Below are 13,285 nucleotides of genomic sequence, written 5' to 3' on the forward strand. Positions count from 1 at the left end.
TAACATACCACATACCACACCCTCATTAGCACATTATCTTGATACTTACAGGACAATGATTAGCACATTACCTTTGATACTTTTTGCAGGACTTTCAGCTCAAACCCAGCCCCTTTCTGACTATATATTACTCTTCCTACACACTTGACACTGAGAGACACTGTCCTTCAGTGTTACTCCTCTGAAGATGCCTGCCATAGCTGCTGGCGAAACATCAGGAAAGAAAATACCAAGACCACGGTCACACAGCCTGGATAACCTACAAGAACCAATGAACTCTGACCGTGAAAGCCTTCGACAATATACAAGAGTTATTAACTCACAAATGAATGACTGGCATGTAAGTCATTCTACATCTGGACATTTTATTTACTTATGTACAAAATGTGTATCCTTCTTTTCTGCCCTTACATAGGCCACCAATAGGCCACCAAGGCAGCTAACAATTTAGAGCATACATGATAAACTCACATTTTAAAAATAATTAAAAATCAACCACTTCAAAACGCACATAATTAAAACAATTTTTAAAAGAGTTAAAATACATCCAAAACATTTTAAAAAGCAGCAATTAAAATATTGGTTAGGAAGTAAGAATCATTGAAGGAATGCTGAACAAAACAAAAGCATCAGCTACCTCTCAAACCCAGTCTGTGAAGCTGTTGGTCCGTTTAGTCTGCTGTTGGTCTGCTTTGGAAGGATGCAGTGTGGAGAACTTATTCTTGTTCATTTTGATGACCGATATACTATTTGATAATCAACTGTTTCTAAGGAGAGTTCCTTACAGCTATGCTGCAAATTTGGTGATTCTGTCTCAAACCCCCCCCTCCCCTGGCATTATGTATCATTGGAGTTCATTTTGGTCCAAAGCAATGATTTAAACAAAGAAAAAAAAATCAAAACCACAGTGCTTGTGATGTGCTTAAGAAAGGTATTAATGCAAAACCAGTAAAACTGCATCGCCGTTAGCAAACTAAACATAATGATGCTACTGGCAAAGAAACAACTCTTCAAGCATAAGAAGGCAATTTTATTTGAAGTTTGTTAACCAAGATGACTGTCCTCAAGAATTAATATGTGGATGGGGCTGGTGTCCTTGAAGCATTCCTAATGTGAATGCACCACAAGGGCTAACACCATGTTAGACTGCAGAAGAATTTTGGAAAGTGGTCTGCATTGTAATATTTCAGATAACACGGGATATGCAGACTAATGGGGTAAAACCTGAAAAAAGATTTCTTCTTGTAATGAGGCCGCTTAAATGGATAATGGATGGAAATGCAGAGAACTATGAAGACAGTGAGATGGCTATTTCACATCTTCCACAATTTTCATTGAAAACAATTGTTGCTAACGAATGATTGCAGGTATGCATGTTCTTGAAATTAGCACAAGGGGGGGACTTTGTGAAAGTATTGTGTATGTGGTTTCAATAATATTCAGTTATAGACCTCTGCAGGCTTTGCTTGACTCCCCACCTTCCATGATAAAGGTAAAAAGGTAAAAGTCCCCTGTGCAAGCACTGGGTCATTCCTGACCCATGGGGTGACATCACATCCCAACGTTTACTAGGCAGACTTTTTTTACGGTGTGGTTTGCCAGTGCCTTCCCCAGTCATCTTCCCTTTACCCCCAGCAAGCCGGGTACTCATTTTACCAACCTCAAAAGGATGGAAGGCTGAGTCAACCTTGAGCCGGCTACTTGAAACCAACATCCGTTGAGATCGAACTCAGGTCGTGAGCAGAGCTTGGACTGCAGTACTGCAGCTTACCACTCTGTGCCACGCGTCTCCTATCCTTCCATGATAAACAGTATTAAATCAAATGGGTGTCAAGTACCTAATTCTAAATGTCCCATCACAGCTACTGAGCAGTGCTACCGGGGTGGGGGGGAGAGAGGACTAGGGGTATGAAATCCAAGGGGCCCAATTCAGCTTGAGTGCCTGTGAAGCTGAAATCATCCGACATTCAGAAACTTCATTTTAATTTATTTTACTTTTGGTGGAGTTCAATGTTCTATTGAGTAGTTATTATTCCGTACACTGTAATAAAAAGCAAAATGATTTTGTTTTGTTATATTTGTTTTGGGTAAGGGTAATATTGGGGGGGGGGCGCAAATGGAATTTTTGGAATGGCTTTGGAGGCACGGTGGCGCGGCGCCTTGACCACGCCATCCCCAGCCACCGAAAGGCTCAGGAATGAGCAGTCAAGCCACAAAAATGAGTGTGGAAATCAGGATATAAACTGAAGCAGTATGGGCACCACACCAAGGGAAAAAAAAAAACATGTGGAAAAGCCCTAAATCATATTTTTGGGAGCCTTCTCCCCACCCCCTTTTAAGATATTTTTTCAGTAATTGCCAACATAACTTGGAAAGATGGAGAAACTGTTTGAAGGAGACCAGTGAAGGGTTCCAGAGACCTGGATCTTTAGCTCACCTCTCAATCCTGGTCAGTTTGTTTGGAAGTAACACTGGTATCAATCACATTTATTTCACCTAACACCCAGCTGTGATTACATCCAGTACCTCAAAAATGTATCAACTGTCAGTTCACAAGTGCAGATTATTTTTCATTACCCTCCTGCCCTTTTTATATCATTCCTTTTACTAAAATGAATTCGGTAATGAATCTTTGATAACAATGTAGTGATGGCCACTACATACTTATTTCCTTTGTTATCAATCAAATGTATGTTTTATTTCATAACGTTTATTCTGCCGGATAACCTTATAGCACTACTTTTTCCCTCTAAAGTCACCCACATTAATCTATGTTGATAGATGTGTGGTTACTAAATTTGCATGTCTCAATCTCATCACAATCATTAAGCAAAGAAGTAAGGAGACAACCTTGCTATATACTTTCCTGTTGAACGCTCTTCTAACCTCTGATTTTTTTAAAAAATGGATAAAACCAGACATTTATTTTGAACATAATAATACACGAGTATCAATGTTTGAATAATTTAGGCCAAGTTTTATGCATAAATCTTTCATCTATTTACTCTAATGCAAATTTCATTATTGTGTTTTGGGATGTAATCTCTGGATTCATAAAATGTATTTTGTCCTTATTAAAATCCTGAAGTTTCTACATAATAACAGATGGCAGTGAGGAAAGTGGTATGTCCCTTCTGAATATATTATATCAATTCATCTAATATCTAAAATCCTGTATAAATAGCAGCAGCTGTCAAATATACATATTGAAGGAGGAGATAATAAAAGGGAACATTTGATTTTTATTTACAAATGATGAGACATAAGTGTGGTTCAAATGTACACCATGTTTTATTGTGTTAATAAAGTGTTATAGTAGTTCTGTTGATCTAAATCAAATTTGAGATAATTCTTACAATACATTGGTTTGGCTCAAGGTGTTTGTTACATGCATTATTTAAAGTGTGAACACTGGGGGAAAAACACCACAACCAAGAACCTACTGTTCTTTAATGGTAGACAGACTTCCTATTTGAATAGACTGCAGAAATTAAGAATAGCCTGTACCTCAGTTAGTTTGTGAGATGTAAATCTATCTGTTCGTAGTTATTCCTTTTTCGCAAAGGTAGAAAGGGCTCTCACCAGACATGAAGATTCGAGGCCAAAAAGCCCATACTTAAGACCTTAAATCAGAGGGCTGGAGTTTCCTTAAAGCTCTCAAGAAGTAATACAACCTAGGCCATTAACTCATGGCTGTGTTCAGATTTATTTGTCCCTGTAATGTTGCATGATTTCCCCCAAAAACTGAATGCATGGGAAAAAGGAGCGCCTGGCAGGAGCCGCCGCCACTCCATTCTCCTCCACCTTGCTGTCCCCGGGCAGAGGCAAGGGGAAGCCGGCAGGGAGTGGAGGCTGCTGCAGCCGCTCTGTGCTCCTTCAGCCCACCGTCCCTGGGCAGAGGGGAAGCCAGCGGGGGTGGAAGGAGCTGCCTCTGCCGGGTGGAGGTGAGAGGAAGCCAGCGTCAGATGGACGGGGGAGGGGGGGAGAGAGAGAAAGGGGGTCATGGGGTTGGGGGGTGCTGCTGCCACCGTTGGGCCAACCAGGCTTCTTCCAGCGAGGGAGTCAACCCAGATGTGGAATCGCTCTGGAAAGCTTTCACGGTTGCAGCGGACTTTAAATTAAAGTTGCAGCAAACCAGCACTTTGAAGACCCGGGGAAGTTTTGGAATTGGGTGGGTTGATCACGCAGGCCATGCATGTTGACTCGATAGATTCACCACAAGCCAGGAAGATTTAGCCGGATCAACGGCCATGCATTAACGGCTGCAGAGAGGCAGAGTAGTGGTTCCCCTTCAGTACCTAAAGGATGAGTGAGGGCCAAGACATGCTGATGATATCATTCACATATCCCAGGGCTTTTACTCTATCTATGGAAATAATTCCTAAATCTATGAGACCCCCCCCAAAAAAAAAATCTCTCGCTGCAAGCTTTTTTTCTCCCATTTTGGGGCTTCTACTTCAATTCCAATGGACATGCAGGTCTGAGTCAAAGCTATGTATGAAAATATTCTGCTATGACTATTCTGACTTGTTATTTGTTCTTTTACAGTAAAGACTTGTGGATCTAATCTTCAGGGGCCCAGTGGAGCCTTTACATCCCCGAACTTCCCATTCCAGTATGACAGTAATGCTCAGTGTGTTTGGGTCATCACGGCTGTCAATCCAAATAAGGTAAATTCAAATGTGAGAATATTTGAAAGACCTTTATGGAATAATAGAAATCACAGTATAGAAGGGTTAGCTATTTTAACTTAGATATGCCTTGTATATATCCACTGCACATTGGGGGTAATTGTTTAATTCACTGGACAAATTCAATGCACATCGTTTCAAAGAGGTTAAATTATACCCGAAGGTTTTCCTGTGAAATGTAAAACTCTTGTTTTTATGGATGATAGAGTTGTCACTTCAAGACCTCTTGTAACAACATGAGTATGTATCATGCAGCTCTGAAAATACAAAACGGCATCATCTAAGGATGCCAGCCTCCAGGTGGGACCTGGGGATCCCCTGGAATTACAGCTCATCTCCAGACTACAGAGATCAGTTCCCCTGGAGAAAATGGCTGCTTTGGAGGGTTGGCTCTATGGCATTATACCCCTCTGAGGTCCCTATCCTTCCCATCCTCTCATCTCCAGGAGTTTACCAACCTAAATATTGCAACCCCCGCCCATGGCCAGGGGGACCTGGTGACCCTAGCATCATCTTTTCATCCATTTCTCCACTCTACCCACCTCTCACCCTCTGTCTTTTCCAGGAATGCCTTTGAATTTCTCATTGATTGTGATTTGAAGTCATATACCTCTTTTCTTTCCTGCATTGTAGCAGAGTGGAATGGAAACAACAAAAACCATTGTTTCTGATTGTTTTGTTCACTTGTTTGAACATTTTCTTTAGGTGGTTTAAATATTTAAGTGGTTTTAAAATGTCATTATTACTTACTGTTAAGTAATGGTAATGTACAAAATGTGGATAAAATTTTTTTAAAAGAAAGAAAAGTGGCAAAGAAAATGATTGCAACTCCAAAGCATCAACCGTCAGGAGAAAAAAAAAAGTAGAAATGCTAACAAACAGTAAAATGTGTAGATAAGTGAAATCATGCATGACACATTCCTCTGCATGTTCATCTGGGATATCAGATGCAAGATTCTCTGTGGAATGATTCAGGGTTGCTGTTGTGGGGTGATGGGGTAGAATCCTTAGGTTTTTGTAGTCGCTATATGGGGCAAGATGAATCTGTAGACATCAGAATTTTTCAGAAACAATCAGTTTACTTTGATCAGTATGTGTAAAGCTTCACTTTGAGTCTGTCTTCCATTCCATTTATTTGCATGGCTATGACTCTACAAGGACAGAATCCGCAACATGTCATGGGCGTTGCTTCTGGGATGATCTTCAATCATTTGCTAACTAAGCTAGTTTTGCTTGGCGTGTTCCAGAGGTGACACATATGGCCTCAAGGTAGAAATAGATTTAGATGTACATATAAGGTTAACACAGAGGCATTTTAAAAATCCAAATTATATCACTTTCTTTTTTCTTCAGACTTGTCTGTCTTGCATTTTAAAATAAAGCAGTTTCTTTTTTAACATATGAGCTGGTCACAGTGAGTGCTCACTTTTTTTGTTTTATTAAATAAAAAAAGAAAATAAGGCACACTTTTTTATTTTCAGATACCTTGGTCCCAAGCCATGTAGGTTTTAAAGGCTGTGGAGAAATTCAGCAGAACTATCAGAGTCATGCTCCCCCTGTCTAATTCTTGACCAAAACAGTCTCTGTTCCAAATCCTGATCTAAAGCCAGCTTGAAATGGGTCCAGGAAATCAGTCTCTTTCAAGAGCCCTTGAAGCTGAGAAGCACCCAACCATTCTAGCACCATGTCCAAGAATGGAAGATTGGAGACTAGCTGAAAGTTTTCCAACATGGTGGGGCTCAGGGAAGTTCTTCCCTCCCCCCTGCACCAAACAGATCTAATCACAATCTTCTTGAGCACAGGCAGCCCAATTCCAGCTCTCAAGGAAGCATTTACCACTCCCCTTACCCACTCAACCAGACCCCTCTCAACTAGGAGAACCATATAATAGTGGTTAAGCGTGGTGATTTGGAGTGGTGGACTCTGATCTGGATAACTGGATTTGTTTCCCCACTCCTCCACGTGAAGTCAGCTGGGTGACCTTGGACTACTCACATTCTCTCAGCCCCACCTACCTCACAGGGTGTCTGTTGTGGGGAGGGGAAGGGAAGGTGATTGTAAGCCAGTCTGAGTCTTCTTTATATGATAAAGTCAGCATATAAAAACCACCTCTTATTCTTATCCTTGACCTTATATATTTTGCTAAACCAAAGTGAGGCTGGCTTCCAGTGTAAAAGCTCCCACACTCATTAATTGTTGCCATTAAAATTTCATTTTGTTGGCCTTCTCCTCCACCCTCCGTTTTATTGACCTAGGCCAATTATTCATTAGGCCATCTCCAAAACAAAGGCTATAAGCCAGCCCAGAGTGGGATCAGGCATCACCCCACCTCAATCTATTTATGTTGCTGGTGCCTGTAGTAGTACAGGGTGGAACCAGGTGTCCTTCAACATAGCTCTCAGATCCTTTATCAGAACCTTTCAAGCTATTTATCAAAGCACTTTTAGGCAAGAAAGGATGTTGCTGCCTTATACTGTGTCAGAGGTGAGCATTGTCTGACTGGCAGAGGCTATCCAGTTTCTCAGGTAAAGCTATTTCATATCACCTGATTCTGGATCCTTTTCACTGGTGGTTCTGGATGTTGAACCTGGAATCTTTGACCATTGCGTTTGACCTTATCTTGCTGCACTACATTTCCACCCAGCGAAGACCTATGCTTACAATAAAGTTTCCTCTCTCTGGAATAGGGAGGTGACCTGGTCTGTTGATGTAATGGCCCCTAAGTGCCCTCTCCCTCTGGACAGAGCCAAGCAGTCTCTCTGGTTCACTGGGGATAGCAGTGAAATGGGAGGGATGATGGCTACAGGGCCCCTGGCAGAAAACTCGAAGCAAGACAGCGAGCCCTTGCCCTGGAGAAATACAGCCACGGCAGCTGCGCCGGTGGCTATTCATGGCGCTGCTGTGCATCTCCCTGGTGCAGGTATAAGTGTCCCTGTGCTGACATTAGTGCCCATTTATCTGACACAAGTGGCCCTAACTCCAGCGCAGGGATCACACTGGCTCTTAAGGCCATTCCCCTCCCCCTTTGGATAGCTCTGACAATGTTTGACATTGTGCGTGTGTATTCACATGTGCATGTGCTCATCAGTTCAGCGAAGCCTCCTCAATCAATTCGGTTTTCTAGAAAACGCAAGTCTCCAAAATACGTCCGGGTTAGAAAGGTTATGGCAGATGGGAAATGTTCCCCTGCTTGTAGCACATTCCGTACACAAAGTTCTGCAAATGTACCTGCAAGACTCAAGACGAGAATCAAAACAAGGTGCCTGGAAATGAAACAATGGCTGTATGAATCTGTGATTTGTTGCTGATAGGACAGAACGGCCCAATTGAACTCTTACTTTTTATGAGACCTGCTTTAAAGGCTGGCTATAAAGTAGATACCGATGTGCTCTCGAAACTTTTTCTATTCATTTTGGTACAGAATTCTACAGAGCCAGCAAGTTTTCTCTCTCTCTCTCTCTTTAAGATTCAAGAACTAGTTTAGATGTTTTATTTATTTGTGGCTTCACAGTGCTGCATCGGGATGTGCCAGACAGCATACCATTTTTGATGACTACAGCAATGCTGCTTTAGACATAGGGCGATTTCGTGGTCAATTGGAGAAGCGTAATAAAACCTTTCTAAACTGTGTACAGTTCTGGTCACCACACCTAAAAAAGGATATTACAGAGCTTGAGAAGGTGCAGAAAAGAGCAACCAAAATGATTAGGGGACTAGAGCAACTGTCCTATGGGGAGCTGTTAGGACGCTTAGGGCTGTTTAGCTTGGAAAGAAGGCGGCTAAGGGGAGACATGATAGAGGTCTATAAAATTATGCATGGTTTGGAGAGAGTGGACAGGGAGACGTTTTTCTCCCTCTCCCATAATACTAGAACACGGGGTCATCTGCTAAAGCTGGAGGGCGAGAGATTCAAAACAGGTAAAAGGAAGTATTTTTTCACACAACACATAGTTAAATTGTGGAACTCCCTGCCCCAGGATGTGGTGATGGCTGCCAGCTTGGAGGGCTTCAAGATGGGAGAGGACATATTCATGGAGGAGAGGTATATTCATGGCTATTAGTTAGAATGGATACTAGTCATGCTGCGTACCTATTCTCTCTAGTATCAGAGGAGCATGCCTATTATTTTGGGTGCAGTGGAACACAGGCAGGATGGTGCTGCTGCAGTCGTCTTGTTTGTGACTTCCTAGAGGTACCTGGTTGGCCACTGTGTGAGCAGACTGCTGGACTTGATGGGCCTTGGTCTGATCCAGCAGGGCCTTTCTTATGTTCTTAAATTTTAAAGTGCTTAGACATTTATTTTTGAAACAGGTGAGGTCTGTAATCATCTGAAACAGCACCCCACCCAAACCCGGAAGTTACGGTATCGCACCGGTAGCGTGTGCGTGGGGAGGGCTGTGTTCAAAGATGCCTGAGAGCCTGACAGCGGCACAAAGCTAAGCGGGGTGGGAAGTTTGGTGGTGGTGGCAGCACCAGCAGCTGCACGAAGTACCACAAAGGGGGTGGGTTAGGGTTGCGAGGTCCCTTCTCGCCACTGGCGGGAGGTTTTGGGGGTGGAGAGATTGGGGAGGGGAGGGACTTCAATGCTAGAGAGTCCAATTGCCAAAATGGCCATTTTCTCCAGGTGAACTGATCTCTATCAACTGGAGATCAGCTGTGATAGCAGGAGATCTCCAGCTAGTACCCGGAGGTTGGCAACCCTAGGGTGGGTGGTCTTAGTGGCAGCACCAGCAGCCACATGAAGCACAGTGGGGGGCAGCTCAGCGGCGGCACTAGCTGTCTGGGAACTCAGCAGCTGCATGAAGTGCCAGCACTGCAGAGAGGGGGTGGGGGTGGCTTCACCTGCGGCACCAGCAATGACCCTAGTTGAGGGCTGTGTTTCAGCCCCCAAATGCCTGGGAGCTGCCTGAAAAGGGGTTGTGTCGTTGGCACCAGGCAGTAGGGGTACCAGGTCCCTCTTTGCCACCGGCGGGAGGTTTTTGGGGCAGAGCCTGAGGAGGGCGGGGTTTGGGGAGGGACTTTAGTGCCTCAGTGTCCAATTGCCAAAGTGGCCATTTTCTCCAGGGGAACGGATCTCTGTCAGCCGGAGATCAATTGTAATAGCAGGAGGTCTCCAGCTACTACCTGGAAGTTGGCAACCCTACCAGACAGGCAGCCAGCGTGCGCTCATGCACACACTCTCATATGGCTGAACAGCCTGAAGGAATGAAGAGGGAAGATGGTCGATGGTCAGACTGGGGAGTCCACTGGCTTTGCTGAAAGAGCTGGCAACACAAGGCAAGTGTGTGTGGTATGAGGGAAGGGGTCCGCACCAGTGAAAGAGTTGCTATTGAAGCCACCTCTCTTCCTGCGGAACTTCATAGGGCTGAGACATGTTCACCAGCTTCTAAGGCTAAGTGGTGCAGGTAATGCTCTGTGATTCCCCCCTTGTCTCTATATGGTTGCGTGTTGTAGTGGTTAAGAGCAGTGGTTTGGAGCGGTGGACTCTAATCTGGAGAACTGGGCTATCTGGTTATCTGGTAGTCTTACATAGTGCCAGCCCGGAATATCGTCCGTGAACTGTCAGATGGGGAAATCAGCCAAAGGTGTTGTGAGTTCCTGACATCCGCAGGATCTGTCCTGGGCAACTGGGGTCACTTCTCAAGGTGGGCGGGGGGACCTAATGTCAATGGTCTTTTATGCATGGGCTGGATCTCCCTGCTTGGACCTGGGTTCATTGCACATTAAAGTAATCCGGGTTGGGGAAAACTGTATGCATTGGCTTGAATGATCAGGGACGAAACTGTGTGCTAATTGAGCCACGAATACAGAAAAAAGTCTCCCAAGCGCAAATCAAGTCCCACTCCTTTAAATGCTGCTCTATAATTGGCTTACCTCGCATTGCTCCCCTCCTTCCCCCCAAACCCAACTGCCGCATAAAAAAGCATTTTACGAACAAAAAACAAAAAACTGAGCAATCTGAAAGAAGGGGGGGAATGGGAAATAAAGGATATTAAAACACCAATGTGGGGGGGGGGTAGGGGTAGCAGTAACTGTACAGAGGAGTAGCCAGTTCAGGTTGGAGAACCGGCGAGAAGGAAGCATACCATTGAGTCTTTTTTGAATATCTAGATCCTGAGAGTATTATGACTTGCAGGTTTTCTAATGCTGTCAACTCTTTAAAAAAATGTGAGTGCTAAAACCACAACAAACTTGTTTAAACACTTTTCTTTTAAAAATAGCCCCAACTGCAGACAGATATTATGGTGGTCCCCTGTATCGGCTTTGCTCCATGGAAGTGGAAATCAGGCTCTGGAAATTCTCCATCAAGATAACCCCGAAAGGCTGCGCCTGAAGAAATTGATCAATAAATAAGGCTATTCTGATTCCCTTTTCCATCCCTCACTAAATGTTATAGTTATAGAGGAAGCAAAATATATGGCTGCCTATGAGAGCATAGCACATTGCCTTGCCTCAGTGCAGCCATGGCCCATGCATTATTCCAGAGTTTAACAGGCCTCTTAAAATCCTGTAATGAACCTTCGATCTTATATATTGACAGGTACTGAATGTGGTGAAATAGGGAATTGAATTTAACTCAGGATGGTCTGCAGTGAAATTCTGCTCACACTGACTCAGCTACCTCTTATCATTTATACCATGGGAAACAAATATTTCTCTGCTGTGAAGACAAAATGAAGACTGCGAAGAACTTTGAACAGGCTAAGATCTAATAATACTGCTGCTTGGATTTGTGTTGAGAAATACTTTCATTTATTAACAACACGAGTGCGGTGCCTTTTCATAGGGACTTTGAATCATAGAATCATAGAGTTGGAAGGGACCACCAGGGTCATCTAGTCCAACCCCCTGCACAGTGCAGGAAATTAACAACTACCTCCCCCCACATCCCCAGTGACCCCAACCCTCCCCCCGCCATGCAGGATCCCACAATCAAAGCACTCCTGACAGATGGCCATCTAGCCTCTGCTTAAAGACCTCCAAAGACGGGGACTCCACCACCCTCCGAGGCAGCACATTCCACCGTCAAACAGCCCTCATCATCAGAAAGTTCTTTCTAATGCTTAGGTGGAATTGCTTTTCTATTAGTTTAAATCCATTACTCCATGTCCTAGTCTCTGGAGCAACAGAAAACAAGCTAGTTCCCTGTCCTATGTATTTACTTTATTGCATTTACATTTTTTTTATAGTCCGTCTTTTTCACTGGGACTCAAGGCAGATGGTGTGTGTGTGTGTGATTTTGCTGTCAAGTCACAGCTGATTTATGGTGACCCCCCCATAGGGTTTTCAAGGCAAGAGGCGTTCAGAGGTGGTTTGCCATTGCCTGCTTCTGCATAGGCTGTGAGAGACTTCTGAGAGAACTGTGACTGGCCCACGGTCATCCAGCAGGCTTCATGTGGAGGAGTGGGGAATCGAACCTGGTTCTCTAGATTAGAGTCCACCGCTCTTAACCATTACACCACGCTGGCTCTCAGATTGCAGAGTGTAAATCAATGCTGTTAACACGATGGGGCATCCAATAAGCAATTTAATAGGATTAGGGCTGTGGAAATCTGAAACCAAGCAGAAATCTGAAACAAAGCTGAAACAGAGCATAAGTGTTAATATGACATGTTAAACAATGCAGAAATTGCCTAATAGGATAAATACAATACATGTAGAAAAAGGTTGTAGATGCTATAAACAGTAGTATAGTCCACAGGCCCTTTCCCTTTGTAAAGAATCTTCCTGAACCATTTCTTTATAATATAGCTCTGTTACCTTTGTAAAATGACCACCTAAATTGTTTGAGTATGGTGGTACAACCACCATCCATCCACTGGGAGTGGAAGAAGGCCAGCTCCACTGGGATGATTGATTAGGATGGAGATTGCCAGGGCTGGGATTCTTCTTTAGCCTGGCATTTCTGCTGAGAGAGCATTGTGGGGTGGAGGGATGAAACCAGAGGGGTTTGTTCCTCTGGTATGTTTCTCCTTCTTGTGGTTTTAGATTGGTGCTGTTAGGATTAGATCATGGAGGAGTGTTGGGAGGTAGGTGAAAGTGAAAATCTGATCAATTCACAGTGCTTAGCTTGTTAGACATGGGGTTTTGTATCCTTTTTGGGGGGGGAGGGGTTACCAGTCCTGATCATCTTATCACGTTATTTTGTGAGTACAGGAGTGCAATATACTGAAGAGATCTTCAGTGACTTTTCTCAGTATGCATAATTTAGAGTGTTGATAATATTTTATACCAAATGGGGAACAGACCAAAATAATTATTTATATAGGAGGGGAAAAACTATCCTGCTGGGTGATGATAAAGATTTTCTATAATTTATTAATATTTCCTTTCATGACAAGAAAGACAAACTCATATGTTAACTTGAAGGCAGTAAATCACTTTTAAGTAGCTCAAAGTGGCCAGATCAGAACAATAAACTACTTATTAATCTGTGAATGTCAAAAATATTAAAAGCGATATCCTGTAATTTCTTCCTTCTTTTAGTTTTGTACTTACTACTTTTCTGGAACACAAGTACTGACCTTCCTTTATGCTTCTTCATATTTAATGATTTACATATTTATTTACTTCATTTATACTCTGTGATTCTC

The 13,285-nt window shown here is 43.3% G+C and overlaps 1 protein-coding gene across 1 annotated transcript in view; it reads left to right on the forward strand.

Moving 5' to 3' along the window:
* The window catches only part of CSMD3 (CUB and Sushi multiple domains 3), a 712,581-nt gene that overhangs the window by 389,331 nt on the left and 309,965 nt on the right, over positions 1–13,285 (forward strand). The window contains exon 11 of the mRNA XM_056854045.1: positions 4,549–4,670. Coding sequence (XP_056710023.1) covers positions 4,549–4,670 — 122 coding nt within the window. The remainder of the gene's footprint in view (positions 1–4,548; positions 4,671–13,285) is intronic.

This window comes from Euleptes europaea, chromosome 8 (genome assembly GCF_029931775.1).
Source record: "Euleptes europaea isolate rEulEur1 chromosome 8, rEulEur1.hap1, whole genome shotgun sequence".
NCBI lineage: Eukaryota > Metazoa > Chordata > Lepidosauria > Squamata > Sphaerodactylidae > Euleptes > Euleptes europaea.